This window comes from Falco naumanni, chromosome 12 (assembly GCF_017639655.2).
Source record: "Falco naumanni isolate bFalNau1 chromosome 12, bFalNau1.pat, whole genome shotgun sequence".
Classification (NCBI taxonomy): Eukaryota; Metazoa; Chordata; class Aves; order Falconiformes; family Falconidae; genus Falco; species Falco naumanni.
In genome coordinates this window covers 4737083-4764806 of record NC_054065.1, presented here as the reverse complement: position 1 = coordinate 4764806, position 27724 = coordinate 4737083, and the positions used below count along the sequence as shown (strand labels likewise).

Here is a 27724-nt window from a genome sequence, read left to right as displayed (position 1 = left end):
GACCGCTCAAATTTAAATACAAATTGCAAAAAAGCTTAGCATGCAGCGCACTCATAATACCCTTTTTTTTTTCTTCTCTCAATAGTTCTTAAATGTTCCCATGTTTCGAAATGTCTCTTTGAAGTGCCTCACAGAGATTGCAGGTGTCAGTGTAAGCCAGTATGAAGAACAGTTTGTAACACTCTTTACCCTGACCATGATGCAGTTAAAACAGGTAATGTTTTTTATATAAATTTGTCTCTTTTGACTGTTTCACTTTGCAAAATGAATTTCTGTAGAACCTAGTTCAGTTTACAAGTTCATATTCATTATAGAGCTCTTGATCGGACAAATACTGTTCTTCAGTGGTATTTATGGCTTGATCAGAAGGTGCTAAGTGTAATTTTGACTAGCTCACAGCTGTATTTCTGCAGTATTGATTTGTTTTAATTTAAGAGGTGTTTGAAGACTCAGACTGTCTGATGGGGAAAGTTGAGAGGTGCAACGAAATGTGTACTGCATGACTCCTAAAACCTAAGCTGAAGTAACTTCTGCAAGTTACTGTTTAGTTTTTGAAACTGATAAAATGTTTGTCTTACAAAGCCATGCTTTAAATACATGTAATTTGGTGATAACCCTCTGAGCAGTTCAGATTCAGTTACGCGAGTTTGTAGCTTTCCTCATTGTATTTGCATCTTAAGCAGACAGGTGAAGAGTTGTTTTCCTCTGTTAGCAATCTGTGTCCATCTTGGGAGGTTCTTTAGAACAGGCATGCTTCTTTGAATGCCGCCCTACCCCCCAGTTTCAAGTGGAGCTATAGGTTTTTTATTTACAGTTAATTTTAATAATGTTTTTCCTCAAAACATCAGTTGAATGTCAGGTTGGGTGTTCGACCTGTTTTGTAACTTGCAGGTTTTTAGTATGACACTTGCATAGGAATTTGATGCCAGCTGTTGCATTCATTGCAAATATTTGACTCTTTTTGTAAAATGGAGAGCAATCAAAACCACCCAAATGCTGGCAGCAGCGAAAGTGTTAAACTCTGTTCTCACTGTTCTATAGCTGAATAGCGTTGACATTAAAAAATGTAGTTTCCTACTAGAAGACGGTGTTGAAAAGGGTTTATTTGTGTAATGATAGAATTTAAAAGCCAGTGCATCTCTTCAGAGGTGCCAGAGATCTCTACATGATTACTGAAAAATGTGTTCTGGTATCTTTCAGTCTTCTTTGCCAATTTCCAAATATTAGGGAGTTCTGGCTTACTGTTTTCACATTGTGATGATGTGATGTTTTGAAACTCAATGTTACTAGGGACAGGTAACACATTTTTGGAACATCTTTTTGCCCCGTGCTAGTTGGAAATGTCTGTGCTAGAGCAGATACTTTCCTTGTTTACAGCTGGTGTTACGAGGGTTGGAAAAAGGTTTAGTTCTTCAGTACTTTTTGTATCTGTTCTGCATTTGCACTTTGCTGTCCATCTTGGGATCAAGTGTGAAATGAAGGAGCTGTAAGACCTACTTAAGAAGGCAAAGAGTGGATATAGTGAAAAGCGGAAGGGCTTTTTTGCCAAAAGAGCAAAACACTTGTTAATACGTGGTAGTTCTGTATAAAAAGGGAAATTCTTGATTATGTCTGTATTGTTTTTATTAGATGCTTCCTCTAAATACCAATATCCGACTTGCATACTCAAATGGAAAAGATGATGAACAGAACTTCATTCAGAATCTCAGTTTGTTTCTCTGCACCTTCCTCAAGGAACATGGTCAACTTATAGAAAAGAGATTAAATCTGAGGGAAACATTAATGGAGGTAAGTTTCTCAGTTTATCTGGTTTAAAAAATGTAGCAAGTGTTTCCATACTCGAAGATATGATATTAACTATAACTTCTAGCTCATGGTACTTAAAGAGAGTAAGAGGGGAAAAAAATAGTCCTGTTTCTTTCATGTAATTGGCAAATTGCATGAATACAAAAACCCCTTTCAAAGTTCTTGTTTTACTTAGTATGCCTCAATGGCATTCTATTTTCAGTGATCCTACATTAATACAATGTCTGAAGACATAAGTCTCTGTCTCCTCCATCTTCTTACTTGCTCCTCCTTGAAAGTGTTAAATGTTGCTTAAAAATAAATTGATACATTGTTTTTCCATGGGCCTTTACATACTGTATTTTCTGCTCAACTCTTGTATACAGGAGGTGCTTCTGTGACTTTCATCAGCTTGACTTGAAGCAGCTCAGTTAACGTTTTTATTCAGCATCCAGAGCTGTTTTCTAGGGTACAGCACATGCATGTTTTCTAGGGTACAACATGTTCAGTGCTTCCATCCTGGTATAGCTTCTTGCCCAATGTACCATATCCCATAAATTTAACTGAAAGGCTTTGAATGTAATCCTCAAGGATGCTACTATTTCTATGTAATAAAGACTATGTATGCCAGTAATGATTAATGGTAGACCTTTACCAAATGACTCTGTGTGCTTTACTGTAGTATTACTGGTCTTGGAGGAGGGCCTGCAGGCCGCAGTTGTTAGCTGTTTCACAGTAGTTGGTGAGAATAAGATTTACAATTATCCTTCCTCTCTGCTTGTTCCCCTTTCTTGGAGACTGCTGCATTCTTTTCAATTTTGACAGTAAAGTTTAACTTCACTGTCAAAACCACTGGGATCTGTGGAAATTATTAGAAATTCAGCTGAGAATGAAGGGTTGGAATGGCTTAAATTCTGTATGACTGCTGAACACTGAAAGTACTAGCTCATCCTATAGTGGGGCTAGATCACAAAATCAGGGTTTTACAGTTGTGGGGTTTTTTTTTAATTGTGAATAAAAATTTTGCTGAGGATGAGCTGTTCTGTGGTGACTTTTTTGCTAGCTCCCTCCCACTGCTGAGCTCCAAGGGGATGAAACTGGCTCCAAAGCCCCTTGAAGCACCACTTCATGTGCCCAGAATCAAGCCCTGTGCAGGTATGGAGGCGATAGGGTGAGGAACTGCCCTGAGACAGAGGTAGAGAAACAATACCGCAGTTTAAACCTGGAGACCAGGTTCCACTGGGGGGCGGGAAGTACACCTTGCAGATGGATTAGCTGTAACCTAACATGTCCATCTGAACTCTAGTCTGTTTTCGAGATAGTAGTCTCAATACATTTCTTCTGGAGGAAGCCCTCCGCAAAAAAAAAAGTATATTGAAAGAGCAACAACCAACAGTTCCCAAGTAATTCCTGAACCTGGAAGTAGTAAGCTTTGAAAAGAACTGCGAATGGGGGTAGAGCACAACTCGTTTCTACTTAGGTTGAGGTTTCATTAAGAAGACCCGTGTAAACAGCTGAAACTGTCGCATGTCCTGTGCAGTTGTGTGTAAGTTGGAGTGCAGTTTTTAGGTAGTAGCATCCTCTCTTGTCCAGCATAACCATGTTAAATTCTTTAAAACACACATTCATAAAACTCAGTCCTGAATAACTGTTTTGTAGGATGATGAAATGTTTAAGAAAGTATTAGGCTGGCCTAAAATGGTTGCAAACTTCACTTCTGTAAGTTCCAGGGTAACAGAACGTGGTTATGCAGCTACTTCAAAAAGCCCCATGTTACTCTTACCTATTTATTCTTGCACTTCGGATGTAACAGATCTTCTGAAATTGTTCCATGAACTCGTAAAGGAAGTTATGCAATTTATTGAAATCACCGAGAAAAATTGATGTGTATAACACTAATACATGGTTGTTTTGGTATGTGCAGATGCTGAATCATGTCTTTACCATCCAAAATGCTATGAGTTGCTGTAGTACCTAAGCTATGAAAATGTCTTCAGACTTTGTAATTCTGTTCTGTTTGTTCATTAGTGGGCTATTGCTTTGATATCTTGCACCAGGGGACTGAAAAATAAGCTAGGCAAAAGGTGTTTGGCTATGTAGTTCTAATTTCTACAGTTGGTATCTCAGCCTGTCAGAATTGCATCAGTGGCCTTCCGTTCTCAGTCTGCTGTGGCTGTTCTGGCAGTAAAGAAACAGAAGATGTTGTGTTATATGACTTCTGTGGAAAGTGAGCGAGTGGTATGGCTTTAATGGTTGCCTTCAGTTCTTCTGGGTATAAGGACAAAGTAGCAGTAATAGTCTTGAGAACAGCATTCATTGAAGCTAGCTGTTGAAGGTTTTTTGTGGGCTTTAAACCAAAATGCCTTGCAGATGCTTCAGGGGCTGTGAGTTTGATAGTTTAGACTGATTTGGCTACGGCATTTTTTAAGATGTCCTCAGGCTACTTCAGACTAAAGAATTGATATGCACTTTGAAAATGATGGTAATTGACAGGGTACTTTGTTTTTGAGTTGCTGTGCTGGTTGGATCTCTGGCATTTTAAGTAATGTAACTGCAATGTTAATGCCCTCTTTTTCCTAACTTTTATGTCAGTTTGGCATTTTATCAGTATTTGGATAACCGAACGTAAAGCAATGTGGTTTTAGCTGCAGGAATAATCAATAATGAGATCTTTAAACCACACTTTTCTAGGCTCTTCATTATATGTTATTGGTGTCAGAAGTTGAAGAAACAGAAATTTTCAAGATTTGTCTTGAATATTGGAATCATTTAGCTGCTGAGCTGTACAGGGAAAGTCCATTTTCAACATCTGCTTCTCCATTGCTTTCGGGAAGTCAACACTTCGATGTTCCTCCAAGGAGGCAGCTTTATTTGCCTGTATTGTCCAAGGTAATCCATGCTTAAGTAACTGGACTTTATAAGGGTCTAGATACTGTTCCTGAACTATTTTTCTTCATGTAAGGAGTGACATAAGAAAACTTTTCTTGCTTTGGGTGCTTGGTAATTGGTTCAACTCCAGTTATTTAATGTGCTGCAGTTGTAAAAATACTTTAAGATGACACCAGTATATGACAGCAGTATTAATACTGTGTTTCAGTTTTTAAGATACTTACTATGAATTTAGACCTAATTTTTTTAAAGAAATAAATCTGTATTGAACTGTTAGCTTAAACAGATAAAGGCTGGAGTGTTTCAGTTGGAGGGGAAAAAACAAAACTGTATGGAAAAAGTGATGGTGGTGAACTACTCATCTTGTTCATAGTGAGAGAAATTAGCAGGCTCTGTTCTTTACTGGCTTTTTGGTTAATGTGTGTCTATAGAATTAGTGAGCTGATCTCATGAAGTGCTGGATATACCCTTCACATGGGTCACACTGCCTGACAAGAGTGCTCTGGAAACACCTGTGGAGCTATTGTGTATATTTTCATGTTACAGTTCAACTTCCTTTGCAACATACAGGTTCGATTGCTAATGGTTAGTCGTATGGCTAAACCTGAAGAAGTCCTAGTTGTGGAAAATGACCAAGGGGAAGTAGTACGAGAATTCATGAAGGATACAGATTCCATAAACTTGTATAAAAATATGAGGGAAACATTGGGTAAGTGTACTAGCTGGCATTTTTTTGTGCTGTAGGTCTCTGTAGCTGCATCAGCAGCATGTATTCTGTGGAATGCTAGCTTATGATCTGAATTACTGTGTGGGTAAAATGATTATCAGTGAGGAGTAGTATGCATACTTGAAAGAGAGGAGACGGCGTTGGTCTGAAGTTTTCAATTTTAAGCGTGTGTAGTGTTGTATAACTTAAGTAGTAATACAGTAACTTCCTGTCCCTTGCCTTTTCCTATAGAACACCTTTTGATGATCCTTTACCAAAATTCTTCCAATTCAACAAAACCTTAGTTTTCTCAGAAAGCTGTTACATAGGAGGGATTGTTCTGAAGTGGGCTTGCTGGCTGTTACTCCTTGTAGTTGTAGTCTTGTGTAAACCAAGCAGTCCTCCAGAAAAATGATTTCTTCCTTCAGTAGATCTGAATACTTTTGGGTTTTTTTATAGTATTCCTAAGCAAAACACAAAATTCCAGCCTGAACTTAAGCTTCAAAAATCTTCTCCAAAGTTAGTGCTGAGATTTTATAATGACCTTGCTTAAAAGTATAAAAGTTGCAATTAATTGCATATCATGTAGAAAAAAAAAACCCAAACCAAAAGTTGTGAGCACCCTGAAGAACACCAGGGTTGGTATTTCTGTACCATTTAATGTGGCAAGTAGGTTTCATTTTTACAGTGTGTATGCTATTATTTTCAGAAGTCTCATGTTCAACTGTAACCGCTTTATCGGTGAATTGATAGACCCTATGTATTGTAGTGATAACGTAAAGATTTTTGAGGCAAGAAAAAAATTTCAGCGTCCCAACTGCAACTTGAGGGAGTGGGGAGATTAGAATTATTACATATTTAGGACATCAAACCTTCAATACTAAATGTATCAAATTCTATCAAATGCAAATGCTTTAAGGGAACACTGAGTGTTTACTAACAGTTATGAACTAGGGGTGTGGAGGGGGGAACTGCATGAGGCAGTGTGGGTTTGGATTTTTCTTTTTTATTCTCACCTTTGTACTTGTGATGTAGGTAACAGCCAGCATTAGATTAATTGTTCTAATATCTTTTCATATGGAACGTGAAAACCATTTTTTAATTTATTGGATTAAATGTTTGGTTTATTGTATTGAAATTATTAGTTATGTCCTGAGCCTTAGTTATATTTCCAGATACAGGATTATTTATATGGAAATGCACATTCAGTTTGGGTGTGAATTCTGGTTTTAACTATTGCTTGTAATGTATTACCTTTAAGATTCACTTTAAAAAAAAAAAAGTGAGCATGTGGTGGAAGCTGTGTTTCGTGGCACAGTAAAAATCTATTCGTGAATCTGGCCTTAAATTGCTTTTGACTTCCTGGGATTTAGAATTTTGTTAGAAACACTAATCCTATTAGGGGCTGATGCAAGTGTCTTGATTTGTGATACTTGAATCTTTCTATCTAGACTTGTTCAGGAGTACCAACCACCTCCACTTTAATGGTGGGTTATTGCAACCAGCAGACTTAATGGCATTGAAATAAAGAGCAGAAGAAAACTGCTTGACTTCTTACACACTGATAGTGACCCCCATAGGTAGTCAGCCCCACATTCCCTAGAGGCCTTCAGTATGTATGCCTTTTGTTAATTATAACTTAGCAACTTTACTGACTGGACTTTTCACATTCTAGCATGTGTTTTGCTGAGATCCCTTAGTGCAACCATAGATGATTGGTAGAGTTTATTGTTCATTGTTAGAATACAGTTTTAACAAATTTGTGTTTAAATTTTTAGCTCCTTATGTCATAAGTTCAGGAAAGAAGCATTGTGCTTACCTAACAATTTAGTAGTCTTTTTCTTAAAGCAAACCTAACTTTGCCCATGGAGTTGTGATCCAGGTTGTTGCTTTAAAATGTGCCTGTTTAATGTTGATGTCTTTCAGTTTATCTTACACATCTGGACTATGCAGATACAGAACGAATTATGACTGAAAAACTTCACAATCAAGTGAATGGAACAGAATGGTCATGGAAAAATTTAAATACCCTGTGTTGGGCTATAGGCTCAATCAGTGGCGCAATGCATGAAGAAGATGAAAAGAGATTCCTTGTTACAGTAATTAAGGTATCATGGTGCAAAACTGACAGCTTTGTCACGCTTCATAGTTTATGCTCAAGAAACTTAAGTTTACCAAAATGCTGTTCTATGTTCTTAGTAAGCTACCTTGTACAGCAAGCAAGTTGATAAGAATAAATTAATGGGAAATATTATATCCTGAATTTAAGGGTGATAAATTCATTAGCCATGAACAATGCTTTAGTCCAAATTGCCTTTTCACAGTGAAAATTTCAGGGATAAAATTTAGTTTATGATGAAGTGTTTTTCTTTGAGAATGCAGAAGAGATGGAAAGGGATTACTAATGAAATAGAGTGGCAAAACAACTCACATTTTTAACTAGCCAGCACCCTGCTGTTTTCTGTATATATTCATTGATCAAACCAACTCTTTGGTAAATACACACATGGAAAGAGTGCAGGAACAAAACATTTTTCCAAGAGTAATGGACCTTACTTTATGCAAATTTATACCGAACATTTAGTTCTATTTCTTGTATTTGATGTAGAGTCTATATTTTTACTGATGCCAGCTACTTGGTCAGTGCTCAATACTGTGAGGCTAAGTCTCTCCTGCAGAAATCTTTAGTTATATTTAAAATGGAGATTCTGTAGTTGAAAACAGGGTGTTCCTGGTTTGGCTGAAACTTAAAATTATTCTATCACCCCAGTCTTAACCCACGTGGGTGTTTTTTTTGTTTGGTTTTTTTTTTTTTTTTTAGTGGGAGGAGGGGGGTGTGGGGTGTGTGGTATTTGGACTTTGAACTTCATGATGACAACCACTTTCCTTTAATATAGCTCCTTGTAGGATTTTATACTTGTAGTGCTTTTAATTGAACTGGAGGAAGTTGGAAACTAAAGAATACATTATGTTGTAGGATCTTCTGGGACTCTGTGAACAAAAGCGTGGAAAAGACAATAAAGCCATTATTGCATCAAATATAATGTATATAGTAGGTCAATACCCACGGTTTTTGAGAGCTCACTGGAAGTTTTTGAAGACAGTAGTCAACAAGCTGTTTGAATTTATGCATGGTAATTATCTGTTTTTCACTTGCTGTTTTAATTATTAAAAAAAATAAATGCCCATACATGGACAGGTATGGGGGAAAAATACAAAGCAGTAACTGACTTGATTTAATTTAGAAACCCATGATGGCGTCCAGGATATGGCTTGTGATACCTTCATAAAAATAGCACAGAAATGCCGCCGACATTTTGTCCAGGTGCAAGTGGGAGAGGTCATGCCGTTTATTGATGAAATCTTGAACAATATTAATACAATTATCTGTGACCTTCAGCCCCAACAGGTATGTTTAGTTCAGCATTGTGGATAATTCCTAAAGGCTAATGGAAAGTTATTTCCTGTTGACACGTAGTAGTGGTTTTCAAGGCTTGAATTGTATTCCTTAGTTTGTTGTTAAGTGACAGTGTAATGGTATAAATAGCGTGATCATTACAGTTGCATTACTGGGTCTCAATTATATTAAGATATACCCAATATTGAGATATTCCAATACTTGGAAGGAGAATTGAAGTGCATTTAGTTGAAATTTTAAATTCTGGACTGTTTTAAAAAGGGAATAAGACACTGAATCCTGTGTTTTCTGGTTCTGCTTTGGGAGTGAGTAATACTCTACTACAGTAGTGTACCTGTAGCTCTTGTATTTTGACGGGAGGGGTGGGGAACTATCCAAAAGCTTCTGCATCTGGGAATGCAGCTCAGGAATGAGAGCAGTGTGTGATGCACCCTGAGATGTCATCGTAATGGCTGTCCACTTGGGGCCTAGTGGATCTGGCATCTGGGAAGAGTTGCTTAGAGTGATGTAATCCAGTCCACAGTTAAAATGCGTGTAGTAATATTTAGGTAAGAGTTAAGTAGCATACGTTTGAGCTGCCTCACTTCAGGATATGACTGCAAATTTAAAAAGACTGTGGAATGTATGTCGTTGTGTTTGAGCGAAAGGAGATGGAGCTTTGTTCTGTACACAATGAAAGTAAGGAAAGAATGGAGAAGAACCCTTGAAAGTCAGAAGGGGAAAATGGTATTTAGACAGTGAAACCCATTTTCAGTCTCTAGTGTATATATAGTTCAGAACAGTGTAAAATGTTCCTTATTCCTTTTTAACCTTCCTGTTTGACTTGTTCCAATCAGGTGCATACATTTTATGAAGCAGTAGGGTATATGATTGGGGCACAGACAGACCAGACTGTGCAGGAGCATCTGATAGAAAAATACATGTTGCTACCGAATCAAGTGTGGGACAGCATAATTCAACAGGCAACAAAAGTAAGCTCATAAATTTTAAGTGTATTCCGTGTTGAGGTAAAGAAAAACTGCTAAATGCTTCTCTCACCCTGGGTTTATTTTTTACTGTTATTATTGTATGTAGCTGTGGTGGACTTCATTAACTGATGGCTAAAATAGTGGTTGACACGACAGTAAGAGTCCTGTTTTGAGAGAGGAGACAAAGCACAAAATAAATGCTAGTTTTAATCTGATTTAAAGGACAATTTTATGTTGCTGTATGGGATATTTTTTAATAGTTTTTTCTAAGGCTCCCTTTCACCTACCTTAGAAGTGTGTTTTCTTTCTGAAAAACAGAAAAGTTAAAGTGCTAAAATAAGGTTCTCTCTTCCTCCTTTCTCTTCCATCATTCTCTTAAAGTACATCTTTATTTCTTAATTTTATCCTCAATTTCTTTCAGTCTTTTCAACATACTTTATGCGTTAAAGAACAACAGTTTTGCACTGCACAAGAGATCAGTCTGTTTGGAGTTAAGAACCTGAAATTTAGGCAAGGTTGAGTTAAGGTTTCTTACTCTGGCTTCCCGCTTAATACAAGAACACACTGCCTTGCCTTTGGACCACTCGCTGTGTGGCTTTACCTTCTTAATCTCTCCTTCATAGCTTTTTTTTTTCTTCCTTCAATTAGAATAATGCTTGTACCACTGCAGCAAAAATGCTTCAATTGATTTAATTCTGCTCTTCTGCAGAAGTTTTATCCTGACTCCAAAGTAGTGGCAAGTGCCATGAAGTAAACAGCAGTATATATAAAGTCTGTATGTAAATTTCGGTGATACGTTCTTTAATGCAGTGTGCAAAATAATTTAACCTTACACTTTCATGTTGAAAGCTAAAGAGCAGTTTTATTCACTAAAAATATGGACTCTTAATTTTTTTTTTTAACAGAATGTTGATATTCTAAAGGATCCTGAAACAGTTAAGCAGCTTGGTAGTATTCTGAAAACCAATGTAAGAGCATGTAAAGCAGTTGGCCACCCCTTTGTGATTCAGCTTGGAAGAATTTATTTAGATATGCTGAATGTGTACAAGTGCCTAAGTGAAAACATTTCTGCAGCTATTCAGGCTAACGGTAAGAAAGTCCATGTTCTTCCTGAAAATGGGGGGCAGCAGTGTCTGTCATCAGGTTTCCAAGTACATTCCAATTTGGGTAATGTTATAGTGTTTATCAGGAAAGTGGAGAATGACCGAAAGTGCTTGCCTAGATTTCTTTTTTGTTAACCAGATACTTTATCCAAATACAGAACTCCTGATTTTAAAGGGATGAAAAAACACCTATAAATGAGAAAGTTTAGGAAAGGTGCAAACAGCGTAGATGCATACTTGGAATTAATAGGCATCTTGCTGAGACAAAGTTGTAGCATGTGTTCTTTTAGCTTACTCTAACTTTGAGTATTAAAATACAATCTTTAAATAGAATCTCATTCTTTTCTTTTTTTTTCCAAAAGATGTTGGCATAGTGTTGGTGTCATACTGTGCTACCAAATAGCTCTGTTACAGAAATGTAACTGTAGTGAAGATGCCTGAAGGTCGTGATAAACCACCTCAGTGACTGCAGGCCTGGAATTGCCAATTGCCTAACCTACTATTCTTACTAGATAAATTAGGGCCTATGGTAGCTCAGTTGAATGTGCTTCTGCACTCGTTCATTACAAGACAAAATGAGTCATGGAATTGTGTGTTATGCTTCATTTTCTTGCCAGTGCAAATGATGATATTTGGAAATAGGAATGTTGAATAAAACTTGTAACTGAGCAGCTGGTTTACCTTGAAGCAGCTTCTCAGAATCCTGAATAAAACCGGCTGAGAAATCATTACATTTTGATTCTTTCCCTGTTGGAAACAGTGAAGTTGCCAGAGTTGCTGCTTGATTAGCAACTACTGTGATGGCAGTTGCCTCAGAGTCTGTTTTTACAACTGGTTCTGTCTTGCCAGAGATGGCTCTGAAGCTGGCACGAGCAATCCCACCTTAGGTTTCCGTGTGCACGTACTGTAATGGTTGTATGGCTGTGTGTTAGGTCAGGTTTTGCTGATAAGACTACATTGATTTGGGGGTAAGAAACAAAACTAAGGACAGGGCATTTTAAGAAGGGTAAGTGTGGACTTTTACACATGAAGACAATTGAAAGGATTATTTCTCTTAGATGAAATCAGGAACTTTCTTGTTTTTCCCCCATCACTTACTGAGAACCAGATATAAGCTCAGTCCATGTAGTTAAGTGAATACATGTGATTTCCCTTACTTGAAAAGTAAGTTGTAGCTGTTTTCAAATTCTTTAAGTAGGGTATTGTCAGTAATTTTGCAATGCTGAGTGGCAGTTTTGACCTGTGGAGCTAGAATAGGAAGGTAGGGGGTTTTTTTGGTTTGTGGGTGTGTGTGGGTTGTTTTTTTTTTTTTGCACAATATGTAAATAGTTTTTAAGTAGTCTTTGTAGTTTGGATATAAAAATAAACATTCTCTGGTTTGTAATACCAATTTAAGTTAATATTTTTGTTACACCTTACCTGATTAACTGAAGCTTTAAAACTTTCAGGTGAAATGGTAACAAAGCAGCCCTTGATTAGAAGTATGAGGACTGTAAAAAGGGAAACTTTAAAATTAATTTCTGGCTGGGTGAGCAGGTCCAGTGATCCTCAGATGGTAAGTAGATTTATTTTATACAAATAACTTGCAAGACAGAATTAGGATGAACTCTGGTTTTTGTTCTGTTGTTAACTGACTGAATGAGTTGGTCACAGGAACTTGCTGCAGGAGGTTTGTAAAATAGAAAGTACGATCGTAGAGAGGTAGGCCTGAGCTATGATTGACATGCTTCCATTAATTTTATCTGGGAGTAATCTCAAAGGGAATCCGAGGAGGTTTAAAGGGAACCCTATGGGCAGCCCTGCTGCCTGAATACAGAGGGTGAGGAGTTAATGGAAGTGTAATGTGTTTCAGCTTCCCAGGGAAAAGTATTGCCTGTAACTAAACAATGAACTTCACTATAAACTGCATGCTAGAGACCATGTTCGGTAACTGCATTGTTATAACCGTGGCTTACTCTTTCTGTTAGGTGGCTGAAAACTTTGTTCCTCCCTTGTTGGATGCAGTTCTCATTGATTACCAGAGAAATGTTCCAGCTGCTAGAGAACCTGAAGTACTTAGTACTATGGCTATCATTGTCAACAAACTGGGTGGACACATTACTGCTGAAATACCTCAGATATTTGATGCTGTTTTTGAGTGCACATTAAACATGATCAACAAGGTATTTATGTTTAAACTTTGGATAAGGCATTTCCCTAGTAACTGAAGACAAAGGAGTTTTATAAGAGTACTAGTCCTGGCTGTTGGTACATCTGTAAGTGAAAGATAATCTTTTGCAATGAAGGGAGGCAGTACGTAGCAAGTAGAGTAATTGCACAACTTTCATCTTATAGCAATTAAGTAGGAGTTCATGCCTGCTTTCATTTCCATATGTGGTGGTGTCTTGTGGATGAACTCCCTGGTTTTTTGCAGTCACCAAGTGCATTTGTGACACTTGAAATTTCTGCTCAAATGAACATACTTGTTCTGAAGTGTGGCTGTCTAGCTGGATGTCTTAACCTTATTGCCTTAAATTTCTCTGTTTAGCTCTTGATTTAACTCCATTAGCAGTTTTTCTGTTCTGGGGACTTGGAATGGTGTGTTTCTGGAAGCAGAAGTGTACTTCAGTCACTGTAGGACTAATGGCTAAATTCATAAATATTTAAAATCTATAAGTACTGATCAGTCATCTTGAGTATTTCCTCACTAATGCAGTGTGCAATATGTATTTGCATAATACTTGAGTGCTACCAGCTGAATTAGTGCTAGTTTGCAATAGGGTGTGACCAGAAATTGTACCCCTGTAGCAACATAGGTGCTTAACCCCTCTTGAGACCATGTGTCTGTTTTATCTGTGGACTGGGTAGCGATGGAGGCTGTGTACTGACAAAACGTGACTCTTGTCGATGTTCTGTAACCCCTGAAGATGGTCTTAGCAAGCTTTAGTGGGGAAAAAGTTAACTGAGAAAGGTAACCTTTGCTTTGCATTGAAAGTTACTTTAAACTTGGGATCTAAATGCTATTCTGTGTTGGCTATTGATGTGCTCTACTTGGCAGAAGATCTCATGATGAACCTTAAGGAAACCTGACCTTCCTCCCCCATCTTTTCCTTCTAGGACTTTGAAGAATATCCTGAACACAGAACAAACTTCTTCTTGCTACTCCAGGCTGTAAATTCTCATTGCTTCCCAGCATTCCTGGCCATTCCACCCGCACAGTTCAAACTTGTTCTGGATTCTATTATTTGGGCTTTCAAACATACAATGAGAAACGTTGCAGATACAGGTAAATGAAAGTGTTTAATACGCAGACTTTATTTGTGGTATCAGTTGTATTTTCTGGTAGAATGCTGTTTTCTTGCATTTTTTTCTTTAGTCAGACTTTGAATTCTAGTCACATGACTCGGTACTGCATTTGCACAAGAATAATAATCTTCTGTCTCAGCTTCAAGTTGTCAGCCAGGTATACATTAATGGGCTGACATACTTGGATGCTGTTTCACTCCCGGAGCTCTGAGAGAGCACTGTTACAGTTCCTGCTTGCTTTCTTTTCCATGTGAGTGCTGGCACTTCATTGAAACGGCTGAACTGATGCAACAGCTCACTGCTGCTAAAACTGGTGTTGCAGCTCAACTTCTGTAGTGCTGCCTGTGGTGTTTGACTTAATGCCTCAGTTAAGACAGTTGCTCAGTGACTACTGAAAAGTCCAGCAGAAAAGTGCATGATTGGGGCGGGGGCTGAACCCATGTTCTGCGAGCGAGCCCACAGCATAAAGGGAAACACCTTAGATTGTTATAGAAGGGGGATTATGCTTCCTCTGGACAACAGTGAGGCGTTTAAAATGGATGAAATCTCATGGAGTAGCTGAATGTATTGCTGCATTTGACAGACACAAATAATTAAAAAGCTGTCTGGAATGACAAATTACTGAAGAGAGACTAGGAGAGGCTATATGTATTGAATTCTAAAAAATACTAGTTTTTGAGATTTTGGGCTTAGTGTGCTTGACTACTGGATTAAAAAATGGTTGTGAAGCCACCTAGTTCTTTAGTCAGTTGTCTATCAGTGTTAGGAAGGAATGGGGATAAAAGAGAACTTCGAGTTGAATTTCACCTAGAAAGTAACTTAAGTGTTCCTGTCATTCTAAAAAAATAAAATATCTTCCCTCCTTAAATTAGCAAACACTTTTTTCGGTAGAGAGTTTCTCTCACCTTCATTAGTTAGTGACTAGTAATGTGATTTGGTTCTTTATGCTTCTGTCATCTAAGAATGCAAATAAAATCGGTGTGCGGCATGCATGTGACTGGGGTCCCTCTACTGGCTGATTGAGGAAATGCCCGAGAAAATCGCGTGTAACGCTTGGCTTTTCAGAATTTCTTGTGATACTTGTATTGTTTTGGAAAAGGCAGAAATATGCACAGAAGTTTTAATACTGTTCTGTTGGTAACTTAAGGGTTTTTTTAATGCACATTTTCCAGGACTTCAGATACTTTATACTTTGCTTCAGAATGTTGCACAAGAAGAGACTGCTGCCCAGAGTTTTTATCAGACATACTTCTGTGATATCCTTCAGCATATTTTCTCAGTTGTAACGGACACCTCACACACTGCTGGTAAGAAAACACATATGTAAGCCAGCTGATTAAAACACCGTATTTTGAACATCAAAATAATGTTAACTTATCTGTTCTGAATAATAAATGCATCTGTATAACTCTGATCTGTTCAGGTTTGACAATGCATGCATCAATCCTTGCATACATGTTCAACTTAGTAGAAGAGGGAAAAATAAGTACTCCGTTAAACCCTGGAAATCCAGTGAACAACCAAATGTTTATTCAGGAGTATGTTGCTAATCTTCTCAAATCTGCATTTCCTCACCTGCAAGAGTAAGTCTGCCATGAGTCTTTAATACTTTCAAGTGGGTTCTTATGTCTTGAAACACTAACTGATGTGTTTACTGTTAGTGCCCAGGTTAAGCTGTTTGTAACAGGACTCTTCAGTTTAAACCAGGATATTCCTGCCTTCAAGGAACACCTAAGGGATTTTCTGGTTCAAATCAAGGTATGTTTGGTGTGCTTTTTTCAAGAAATAAAAAATGATTATTTAGCAGGATGATACTGTTGGAAAGTACTTTTGATGGTGTTCATTCAGTGTTTGTTTAGGAGATACCACTTATTTTGCAGCTGTTTAAAATGTAGCGAGAACTTCTGTCGAATGGCTTGCGTGACTGAGTGGTGTATCGTATGATCTGTTTCGGTGTGATATAATTTTATTTTTCTGGGCTTAAGTGTCATCACTTAATTATTTACTTTTTGGGCTTAAGTGTCATCACTTGTGCTTTATGCTGTGCATGCCATCCTTGTGTATAAGAAGGCTGCAAAACTTACTCTAATAGGGAAATAAAGCAAGTTGATTTTTAACCAAATTTTGTCTCAGTTATGCTTGGGATTGGGACATGTTTTGAAACTTGCTAGAGCAATGCTATGCTCTTACATTTTTCTACAGATGGTAGAATTCAGGAAGATTGTCAGAAAGTTTGTTAATCCGTATTGAGACTGTAATCATCAGGTGTTTTAAAACTGTAATGGTACTGCTTTAACAGTCGTAAGGTCTAAATGATGGGTTACTGTAGCAACCTGTTCTGTAACATATGGTAAAAATGGTAAATTCTTTTGCGTTCCTTTTATATTAGTTCTGACCTTAGGAACTGAAAGCAAAACCAGCAAATAGTCCGGCAGGGGATGTGAGGGGAAGATGTTTTCTGTATCATTCTGGATTTTGGAAGCTTATTACTCTGCCTAAAGCATTTGACAATAAACTAATGATTTTATGTAACTTACACAGGAATTTGCAGGTGAGGACACATCAGACTTATTCTTGGAGGAAAGAGAAACAGCCCTTCGGCAGGCTCAAGAGGAGAAGCATAAACTGCAGATGTCTGTACCTGGCATCCTTAATCCACATGAAATTCCTGAGGAGATGTGCGATTAAAAAAAAAAATAAACAAGTTTTGCAGTTTTCTTTCTGTACAGCTACTTTGTTGTGATAGAAGAAAACAGCACTTGGATGTTTGTTGACCAAAATGATGCCAATTTGTAAATTAAAATGTCACCTAGTGGCCCTTTTTCTTATGTGTTTTTTGTATAAGAAATTTTCTGTGAAATATCCTTCCATTGTTTAAGCTTTTGTTTGGTCATCTTTATTTAGATTTGCATGAAGTTGAAAATTAAGGCATTTTCAAAGTAATTACTTCATGCCCATTTTGTGGCTAAGGGGAAAAATAGGCAAAACATAACTTGTAAAAGACTATATTGCAAAATAATACAATTTCCTGTAAGAGTTTTGATTTTTAATTCGGGATCATTTTCTTTCTAGTCTGTCCTGCAGTCTAGGAGAAAAGGTTATGAGTAAAACAGATTGAATGAATTGTTAAGCAGAGGATTCTAGTGCTGCATTTGTTTTTATCAGTTAGCAGCTTTTTGGACTGAGTGGTAAGGCTAGGCTACATGTATTTGCAAGTTGTATGGCAAGTTTGCAGCAAGATCATGTGCATATCATCCCATTGTAAAGCAACTTCTAAAGAGTATGGGAACACAGTACAATTAGTTATTTTTACACAGTTCTTTTGTTTTTGTGTGTGTGCTGTCGCTTTGTCGACAACAGCTTTTTGTTTTCCTCAATGAGGAGTGTTGCTCATTTGTGAGCCTTCATTAACTCGAAGTGAAATGGTTAAAATATTTATCCTGTTAGAATAGGCTGCATCTTTTTAACAACTCATAAAATAAAAAAAAAAACTCTGGCTTTTAAGATGACTTATACTAATTTACATTGTTTACCATGCTGTAGTGCTTAAAGAACACTACTTAAAAGCAAAATAAACTTGGTTTACATTTATTTTTCTTTCTTTGGCTTATTCTTTTACTGGATGAAAATGCTGTGATCGTATTCAAGAGTCATATCCAGAAGGTGTAGGACTAGTTCCTTGAGGTCTAGATAACTGTTGCTTCTGGCTTGCCTCATCTCAAGGACTTTGGCTGTGCTTGAAGTTAATATGAACTAATTTGGGTTCCATTTAGAAGTACAGTAGCTATTCTGACTTGCCTCCAGGAATAAATATTCAATACTATGTTACTATAAAATGCCAGGAATAAGGCACTCTTGCTCTTTCGCGCTCTCTGGACTCTTTGCAGAGGTATTGCACTGTATCTTGACTGAACAATGGATACTAGCACATTTTAATAACACATGTAGACAAGAGCTACAGTTATTTTTCTACCTAAAGTTTTGTAGTTAAATGATTTTCACAGATTTATGAAGTACAGATGTGAAAACAGTATGAACACTAAGACTGTGTACGGTCTTGGCTTCCCCATTTATGTAATGTCTCTGCTGTCTTAACAGTTGATGTTAAGCTCTCCCAAAGCTTCTTCCCCTTTATTTTGTCTCTAATCTTAAGATTGTTACGATGCAGCGCATCTCCATTCACGCAGAGCTGTAAAACAAGGTTAGGGAGTTGTGGAGGTCTGTGTAAGTTTGGATACTGTAGTTAACTTTGTGCTGTATATTCCTTTTGAAGTAGAAGTGCATGAATTGACAGTGTTCACGTAGAATTCAGCTGTGACCAGAATGCTCCAGTCTTAAGTACTGGACTGGCCCCTTCCTGTTTATGAACATCTCTCCATTTGTTTTCCTTAGCTGGCCCCAAAAAAAGCATAGCTGCTCCTGCGTGAAGGTCGTTTGGCAGTGTACATGTTATGAGCTGGCAGTTGTCAATCTGGAGAGGTTTCCCAAACCCTTCATGGCTAGGACTTAGAATACAGCCTACCAGAACTGTTAATTACTTTGATAGTTAAGAAATGTTTCTTTCTCTCTTAAAGGCTCATGATTTAAGCTTTTTCGTGTCTTCCTGGCCTGTTGATGTATAGCTTTCTGTTCAGCTCTGTGAAGGCAGTATGGTCTTAAATAGGCAGAGGAAAATTCTTGAAGTACTATTGAAGGATGCATCTAGAGTGGACGTTAAGTGGCTTGTGACAAGGCTGAGTTGCAGCATTATAGAGCTAAGATCATCAAAAGCTGTGCAGAGTAGGAAAGTCTTCCTAAAACGGAAATAAATACCACCAAGAGCGTGACATCAGAATGATTATATCTCATGAGTCACAGAACTAAATACTGAATTGGTTCTGACATACAGCGGCATTAACAGTGCATTGAAAATAGTTTTGAACAAAAACGACACGTGTGCTACTGCGTGTTACTATGTGTGTTTAAGGTTCAGGTTAGTCTGAGGCTCGTGGTCTGGCTGGTGGTTTACTGAAGAATGAAACCTGACCTAACCTCTCAAAAAGCAAATCTGAAATGTATTTTTTAAATCAATTCAGAGAAGAGCGGTTTCATTATTTGGTTACCTTCTAGGTTACCTAGTGACAACATTTTAATCTTATTCTTTGTTTCCCTCTTAGATCTAAAAACTTAACTGTGGTCTTGACTTACTATCTTGAAAACTGGTGCCTTTCATGGATCTCTGCAGATGCTGTAAACGTGCAGCTGATGCAGAGTTCTGGATACCATTAAAAGATTTGACTTGTGTGTGGGCATATTCCTAGTGCAGTTATCCTGAGTGTGGAAAAAAATTTACAATGTACATCTAAAAGTTCTAGTTCAAATGCACACTCTGTACATTAAAGTGTATGGATAAAAAGCATGAACCATCGTATAAACATCTACGTAACTTGTAATTATATGTAAACAAATGTTTTGTGATATTTCTAAACAGATTTTTCAAAAAAGCCCAGTTCTATGTACTCCAGGTACATTCATAAAATATAAGTATTACAGGGTGTTTTCTGTGTTTACATGAATGGATTGCCTGTTAGCTGATGAAGACACCCCCAAGTACTTGTTTCAGGCTACCATGATGTGTTTGCTACTGTAACTGAAGCAGATTATTTTCCAAAGCATTTTAGGTTAGTTTTGTTGTATGTGGTTTTTTGGTTTGGGTTTTGGTTTGTTTTTCTTTTGGGGGGGGGAAAGGGGGGTGTTTGCCTAGAATAATTTGGTGTGTGTTAATCTGGTTAAGTGAATTATTTTCCAATAAAGCTAATATTTATGCAAAAAAGCTTTAGAAATGCTCATCTCTCAAGGAAGGTTTTAAGAGTTACTTCAAATAGTTTTTAGCACTGGAAAAGCAGTAGGACTTCATCTGTGGGTTTCTTAATAGAAAGAAGGATTAGGAAGAGATGCTGAAAATTACGCACCAAAATGTGGAGAGACTGAATGAAGCGGGGAACTTGCATCGGTGCTGTATTGTGACTAGGGGACATTGTCCCGTAGTCAGTTGGAACAATTATTATTACTGATCTAAGGCTTCTGGGGTACTGTTTATGTTTGCTAGAAGATAACTTCTAGTCCTTCCCCCTTTCTCTTCACTTACTGGCTTTGTCTGTAAATGTTTTGGGGCAGAACTGAAATATTGGAGATGGCTTGAAAAAAATGTTTTCGTGTCAAAAATGAGTAAAAGAAACATACCTCTCCCTTTGTCTGCCCTTCATGAATGTACCTCCACACTTGGTTTCTTGAGACTGAATTTATTTTTAGCCTTTTAGATTTAGGAAATCCTTGCTTCGTTGGCCAAGGCTGATTATGGTCAGCAGTTTTCCCTTGGGAAAAGGCTTAGCCGTTCCAGTTGAGAGATTAATTTCTCAGGTAATATTTCACATACAATGTACCTTAATTACTTAAAGCACTCAAAATCACTGGTGTCATACATACATACATACCTGCCCTATGTACTGCTATTTGTACGCTTGTTTCTCACTACCTGTGAGTGCTTGTTTGTGCTGTAAGTGGTACAAGAACACGGTGCAAAGAAAAGATCAGGTTGAGAAGGAATGTTTTGGAAGTTGAGAGTATGGATGAGAATGACAAAGGAGGAAAACTAATACTCAAGTTTTTACTTGTATTAACTCCACCTAACTTAAACAGCACTTTTTCCTAGGTAATATATTGGGTAGTCTCTTCAAGTCCCCCATCAAAATAAGTCAGAGGGCCTGGTGTTTTTTTAAATTGTGAACATTTTAAAATCTTAGTCTTTTAAAACATTGTTTCAGTTTTTTCTGAGTCTTTAGAAGCCTGTAGTCTTTCACAGATTCTGTTATTTCACCAAAGACTCTGAGGAAGAATTGGCCAGTTTAGGTTGGAGGATGGGGGGGAAAAGACTTAAAAACTTTCACTGATGTGACAACATAACAAGGTTAAGCATGTGTGTGCTGCAAAGAGCTGATGCAGCCCACCTATTACTGCTGCTAGTTATTTTATCGTGTATATTGAAAACCAGGCAGTGATGACCACTTTTCTTTTGTGGCATTTCTGTAGCATTAGATCTATCGAGCATTTTTGCATCAACCTTCATAAATGGTTTTACAAACTTCTCAGATCTTTTGTAGTTAGCTTGTGAACTCTTTTCCCAGAGTTCTACCTGTGACCAGTTTGTTTTCAGGGTTAACTTGAAACTTGCAACTGTGCAATCATAAAAGTTCTGCAAAGGAACACTGTAAGTGTGCTTTACCAGTAAAAAGTCCAAAATGGGGGTCCAGCTGTACAAAAAAAAGCTCTGTGCTCTCTTTGACAGGTAAGATGGTTCAGTTGCTGATGGCATTGTTGCTAATGCTCAGAAATGTAGCTGTTGCCATGCTTTCAGATGAAAGGGATGGGATGACCAGTCACCTGACAGCTGCCTTATAGACTGAAATAATCAAAATGAAGATTGAAACAATGTGAAGGATGATCACTCACAATGGCATTGAGAATGTGGGTATCATGCTCAGCCTACCTCATCTGGGAAAAGGAGTGGTTAGATAAGTAGCACTGAATCTCAAGCTAATGCAGTCATCACCACCAGACCTTTGTGCGTACAGAAGCACTTGAAGGGAAAAAACAGCCCTTCAACTGAATTACTAATCCAGATCACATAAGAAAGAGGCTCTAAGGTGCAGTCTGAAACGACTCAAAAGTTGGAGCTTGCTCTGGCTGTACCGTGTGATCCTTGCCATACCCAACAGCTGGTAATAATGTTTATCAGAATGCAGACTGTCTTCCTACTAAAATGCTGAGCAGCCAGTTAGCTCATTTTGGAGCAAACTGTTTAACGTAGTTTGGTGGTATAGTGAGCATTATTTATTCTTACATGATGTGTTTTTGGCCTAATAGACAGGGCTATTTTGAGTGTATTTGCTTAATGTTTAGCATAAGTCAAACCAATCGAGTTTGTCTTCACAGGGTGCTGTGATAAGAAAGTCTAGTTAGACATGAACCGTGTTACAAAGTGTTAAAATGTTAACAGAGCAACAAAAGTCAAGTGCTGAAACTTAAGAGTGTGTAAATGTAAACTGATTCTGTTGTGCTCCGGCCCAGCTTCCTTGGTAACTTCACATTTTACAGGCAGAGACTTGCTTCCTTTAGCAAAATTAAGGATATCGTAGGCAAGGGATTCCAACCACGTCCAGTATCATTCCAGACCAGAGGTCACAAATACGCTGGACTGGATGGAATTCACCTTCTTGACGCTATCCTCTGTATAGCAGAAATTACTTACTTGCTTTCTAGCAGTTGCAGCTCCCATCTCCTCTTAGCATCTGCTGACATCACTGGCAGTTGACCTTTCATTGTAAGTTGTGGCAGTAGAGGAGTAAACGTGCAGTCCATTTGGCTGTCATTGCTACAGGGATGGGAACTTTCAGCAGAGCAACAAAGCTCAAACAAGATAATTCAGTCATCCCACATCAGATGAATCCCTCTGGTTAAAGGAGTTGACATGATTAATGTTAAAAAAGAAAAGGTTTCAGTTCAATCTTCCACATTCCACAGTTACTATTTTGAGGTCCAATGAGCAACTGTAAGTATTCATACAGAAAACGAACGCTTGAAAATATAAATTATGAGGCAGGCAAGGAGAGGCTGCAATGTCCCGAAGAAGGAAGAGGGGCAGTGATCAATCTTAATACCTCAACTCCTAATCCCCTTCAGAGCGGTTGTGTTTGGTTTGGTTTTCTTTTGGTGAATGGTTAACTCCATCTTGACCTTAAAGAAAACCACCTTGCAAGGATGGCATGTGAGGAGACAACAAAGGTCAAGGGAAAAACAGCGCATAGAAGAGTGGGAGGCTGATGATCACTGTAATGGGACCAGTTATAGCTCTTTGTCACTCCTGCTTAGAAGCTAACATTAAATTTAAGAACAAACAAAAAAAAACCCGCAACAAACACAATTCCATCTCTATTAAAAAAGAAAAGATTCCTGTGTGCAGTATAAAGACTTTGGCTGGCAATACTCCAGTCTGCACAAAAGCAGGAGTGACTCAAGGTCACCTATACTCTTCTGTTGTATTCATTGAACTTGGCATGTGATACCATGCCAAAGGCCCCTTCCTTGTGCTGACTCTGGTGTTTATGTGACGCTGCAATCAGATCAAAGAGGCAGTTTGTCAGAAAAACAATCTTTTGAGATGTTTTGGCAGTTAATTTTGGTTCTGTTATAAAATTTACCGCAAGGCCTGTATAAGGAAGGAAGAGGGGGAAAGTGCAAATTGAGATCGGATTATGCAGACTGTAGAACTATGCTTTCTACCAAAAAAAAAACCACCCCACAACCTTTCTGGTGTTTTTCCAGACACCTCACTTGTATAACCACTGATAGATTCCGTGCTAGCAGGAATACCTGTTGTGCTACAATGTTAAAGGTTAAGGAAGCAAATAAGCATGACTTCTTTTGAAGATGCAGGGTTTATATTAGTTCGGTGTGACAAAATTAAGATGCTTTCTAAGCTTCTCTTTGTGCAGCTCTGGCTTCCAACTTCAGTAACTCCAGTTTTGATAATGGTAAGAAGTAAAGGGTATTCCAGCAAATGAAGACTGACACGATTTGGAAAAGAGCATATGGCATATTGCAAAGACAAGTCATGAAAGCTGTGGTAAAAATGGCATACAAAAGGATAACTGAAATACTCTTAGACACATAGAAGGTAAGATAGCACAACATCAAGTGAAAAATAATAGTATGTATACACGTTACATAAAAGCCTCTGATCCACCTTTGACAGATCTCAAGTTTTGAAAGCAAGTGCCATAGAAAAAAAAGATGATTGGTACCTTAATTCAGACATGAGCAGAATGTGATACTTTATTTTTCTAGACTACTTTTATACTTCCATTGTACAAGTTTTTAGGCTATCTAGATGAGACCACACAAAAAAGGCCTTACAGGATCCAGTACATCTGTGTCAGTTTAATAACTAAGCCACCACAGCAGTGTGGAGGCTTAGTTCTTAAGCTAGCTAGTTTAACAACTAGTTAGTAGTGGTTAGATTTCTGTCTGTCAATAGAAAGATTATTTAGAAAAGACTATGTCTGTCAGGAATTAAGTTACATATAACAAGAAAGATCAGTAAAAAGTTTCAGGGAAGTTTTTAGTTTAGTGGCAGTCTTCCTCCTGTCTCTCGTATTGGTATTCTTTCTTATTCTCAGGAATCCTGTTTGAAAGATACTTGGATTGACATAAAATGTGAATTCAAGGGACAGACAACAAGGAACCTGTGTCTTGTGTAGACTCTCAAAGTTTATTTTCTGTATTGGTTTAATAAGTGGAAATTTCAGCAGGGAATATTTAGAATTTTATTAAGAAAAGCTATTCTTGTTGATAACACTAACTTGGAAAGTATTTCAAAAACAAGTAGTGACAAGAAGTCTGGGTGAAAGATTGTTCTTGTATAGTCCTGGCTTCCACAGTAGTAGTTGTAGCTGGGACTAGGTCTGTTGTTTATAGTAACTTGTCTCTTCTTCTAAGCAGCAGTGGAGTTCTTTGTCTTAGCTTATCAGACGGATGCTTTGAGGACTGTTAGGAGGAGCGCATTCTCTGTGCTTGAGTGGGAGGTTATGTATACAACCACCATCAGCCTGTATAAATACGCACATAAATGGAAAAATACAAAATATAGGTCTGATGTCATTGCAGAAATGCAGTTGCTTTTTTAACTCTTAAGTCAGCCACCGAAGAACTTGAAACAGCTTTCCTTTCTTTTCCCCTTAATCTGGAACTTTTGTGATTTATTTTACTTTCTACTAAACTATATTGCATCTGCATTGCGGCCATTAATAGATTTGTTTTCTTAATCCTAGGTACAAGTCGCTAAACTGGAGGCATTCAGAATAATACACGAGTTTACCACTGGGTGGTACTACAGAAATACAAAACACAGTAGGAGAGAGGCGCCTACTCCAGGGGGTAAAAGCATCCCCGCTCCCGCGTGTGATCCGTGATCCTGGGAGCGGGAGCGTGTCCCTGTGCGGGGCGGAGAGGTGGGGAAAAAAGGGGGTTTCTTGTGCGGCAATCTGCCGTGTGCCTGCACGCTCGTCCTCGGGGGGGCCGGGACCCTGCTCCAACTGCGCCCGTCGCGGAGTTAACTGAAGTGGTAGTTGCAATCAGTATGAATTATGGAACTTTAAAGTTTTTATGTTTGAAGAGGTAGGCTCCTGGACGCATAGCCACAGAATGCGGCATTTCTAGTTATTCACAGAGGCCATGCTTGCCATTGGACATTTATTATGCTGAAGAAATCGCTATCCAAGAGGAAAGAAGAACAGGGTCGAAAAGTATAGGAGATTAAAAAAAAAATCGCCATAAACCGCTCCCGCGGTACTTCGGCGAGGGCGGGCCGCGCAGGTGCCTGGGCTCCGGCCGCCGCTCCCCGCAGCCGGCGCTGGGCGGGAAGGAGATGGCCGGCGGCCGGAGCCCTGAGCGCCCGCCCCGGCTCAGGGCGCTGCCTCGCTGCGCGGCGTGCCCGGCCCGCCAGGCGCTCCCTGCAGGCGGGAGGGCCCACAGGGCCGCCGCCGCCGCCCGCCCGCCTCTCGCAGCGCGGTTCCCGCTCGGCCAGCGTTTGCAGTCACAGTAAATAATAACGAGGGAGCAGCGCGCAGCGCAGAGCCGGCCGAGCCTGCCCCGGCAAGCGTCCTCCGGCGGCCCGGGAAGAGGCGAGGGCCGCACGGCCACAGAGCAGCTGAGGGGGCGGGCCGGGGTAGGCCTCCGGCGGCGGCCGCTCGCTTTAAGCGGGGGAGGCCGCTCCTCCGTCCCTGTCACCGCGGCGTGTGCGCGTTGCTGGCGGGAGGCGGGAAGAGGGCAGGGAAACGCGCTTCCCGCCCTACCCCGGGCGCGCGCCGAGCCGCCGCCGCCGCCATTTTACCCTCCCGGCCCCGGCGTCCGGCCCGCCCCCTTCCTCCTCCTCCCCGCTCGGCAGCCCGCCGCTCGGCCCGGGGTGGGAAGGCGGGGCGAAAGGGAAGGGGGGAGGGACTCGGCCACCGTCGCCTCCTGCCTGGTCGGAAACTGCCGAGCTGAGCCCGAGCGCCCTGTCCCCCCTCGCTCCCGTCCCCTCCTCCTCCTTCCCCCTCAGCAAAATGGCGGCGCGTGGAGTCACTGGGAGCCAGTGAGTGACTCGGCTTCTCCTCCCCGCCGCCGCCGCTACCGCCGCCGCCACAGGCTCATTTGCATTGCTCAACCGCCCCATCCCCCCCCTCCCCCGGATCCCGGACCGGCCCCTGCCTCTCCCCCCCCCACCTTCTCTTCCCATTCCTTCCCGCCCCCTCCTTCCCCTCCCCCCCCGGCTGACCCCCGCCCCGGCCCCCATCAATCATCAATCAGCAGCACCGAGTGGATCAATCAATGGTCGGGAGGAGGCGGCGGCGGCGGCTGCTGCTGTTAATGAACAATGTGTGAGAGCTGCGCCGAGCTGCTGGAGGTGTTAAATGAGAGTAAGTGCGGCCGCCCTCCCCCGCTACCCTCCCCCCAACACTCCTCGCCCCGGGCCGGGACCCCACGTACCCTCCTCTACACGGGCTGGGTTATAACCCCGCTTCGTCGCCTTCCTTACCCCCCCACCCGCCCCTCGCCTCTCCCTGCTCGCCGCCTGGCTCGGGCCTCCTGGGCGCGGGGTTACCTCTCTGCCTGCGGGGTGGCCATCGAGGGAGAGCCTGCCCCGCTCTGCGGCTTCCTTCCCCCCCCCTTCCCTCCTCTCCGTGCCGGGGCCGGGCGACTTGCGGCCTGGGGAGGGTGCGCCGAGGGGCTGTCCCCGCCGGGCCTTTCGCAGGGCTCCCCCCCCCTCGGCCCCGGCCTTTCCCGCCTGCCCCCCGGGTGTCTGCGTGTGGGGCCGGGCGGGGACGTGACCCTGCCGTTGGCATGAGGAGCCCGCTTGGCGCCCTGCATCCCCGGGAAGCCGCAGCGGGGCCTAGCAGGCTCCCCGCTCGGCTGAGGAGGTGCCTGGGCGCTGCTCCGGTGGCTGCTGAGCAGCTGGAGGCCGGGCCTGGGCTGGGTCCCTTTTAAGCAGCAGACAAGGCGACTCGGAGTGATCCTGCCTCCCCCCTCCCCCCTCGCCCGTCCGCGGTGTGGGGTGCGGGGGGGGAAGGGACGCGGTGGAGGTGGTTTTCGGGTACCTATATTTCCGAAGCGAGTGCCTGGCTGTGAGGGAACCGGCGCCTAAAGGAGCCTGGCTCGGCTTTGCGAGGGCCGGGCTGCCGGCGGAGGGGGGGGGGGAAGGAGCTCCCGGGTGTTTCTGCTCGGGGGTGGTCTCTTGCTCGCTTCCGAAGTTTTTCCTCTTTACAAGTGTTAGCTAAACAGCCGGGAGGGTCGGAGGGTTAATAGAGCAGGTATGCTCCCCGGTGCCGCGGAGATCGGTCTTCATTTTGGGCTCGAAATCCCCTGTTCCCCTCCGCGGTAGGCCTCGTGTATCCCTCGGAACCTGCTCTCCGTTCTCCACGGCAAGCAGGGTACCTTCCCAGCCTCGCAGGCTCGTCTCCCTGCACCGCTTCGGGAACAAAGCCTAAAAACCCATGAT

At 40.7% G+C, this 27724-nt stretch overlaps 2 protein-coding genes and 1 long non-coding RNA gene across 20 annotated transcripts in view; 2 read left to right on the top strand and 1 right to left on the bottom strand.

Annotated features, from left to right (window-relative positions):
• The window catches only part of XPO1 (exportin 1), a 39734-nt gene extending 21989 nt beyond the window's left edge, over positions 1-17745 (top strand). For all 8 annotated transcript variants that reach the window (XM_040611630.1, XM_040611628.1, XM_040611631.1 and 5 more), the window contains 16 exons: positions 86-214; positions 1630-1788; positions 4477-4674; positions 5245-5383; positions 7307-7488; positions 8358-8514; positions 8626-8789; positions 9635-9769; positions 10672-10855; positions 12318-12424; positions 12837-13031; positions 13966-14134; positions 15327-15461; positions 15578-15737; positions 15816-15912; positions 16696-17745. In XM_040611630.1, the coding sequence (XP_040467564.1) occupies positions 86-214; positions 1630-1788; positions 4477-4674; positions 5245-5383; positions 7307-7488; positions 8358-8514; positions 8626-8789; positions 9635-9769; positions 10672-10855; positions 12318-12424; positions 12837-13031; positions 13966-14134; positions 15327-15461; positions 15578-15737; positions 15816-15912; positions 16696-16842 (2457 nt within the window). In that variant the 3' untranslated portion in view covers positions 16843-17745. The remainder of the gene's footprint in view (positions 1-85; positions 215-1629; positions 1789-4476; positions 4675-5244; positions 5384-7306; positions 7489-8357; positions 8515-8625; positions 8790-9634; positions 9770-10671; positions 10856-12317; positions 12425-12836; positions 13032-13965; positions 14135-15326; positions 15462-15577; positions 15738-15815; positions 15913-16695) is intronic.
• Positions 16722-27314, bottom strand: LOC121096076. Of its 2 annotated transcripts, none has more exons than XR_005830337.1 (3): positions 26831-27314; positions 22442-22739; positions 16722-16822 (listed from the first exon to the last, which is right to left on the bottom strand). It is a non-coding gene; the product is annotated as an uncharacterized LOC121096076 (long non-coding RNA). The 2 variants fall into 2 exon arrangements; XR_005830338.1 differs by having other exon boundaries at positions 22442-22642.
• The window catches only part of USP34 (ubiquitin specific peptidase 34), a 134369-nt gene continuing 133134 nt past the window's right edge, over positions 26490-27724 (top strand). For all 10 annotated transcript variants that reach the window (XM_040611623.1, XM_040611619.1, XM_040611622.1 and 7 more), the window contains exon 1: positions 26490-26645. In XM_040611623.1, coding sequence (XP_040467557.1) covers positions 26603-26645 — 43 coding nt within the window. In that variant the 5' untranslated portion in view covers positions 26490-26602. The remainder of the gene's footprint in view (positions 26646-27724) is intronic.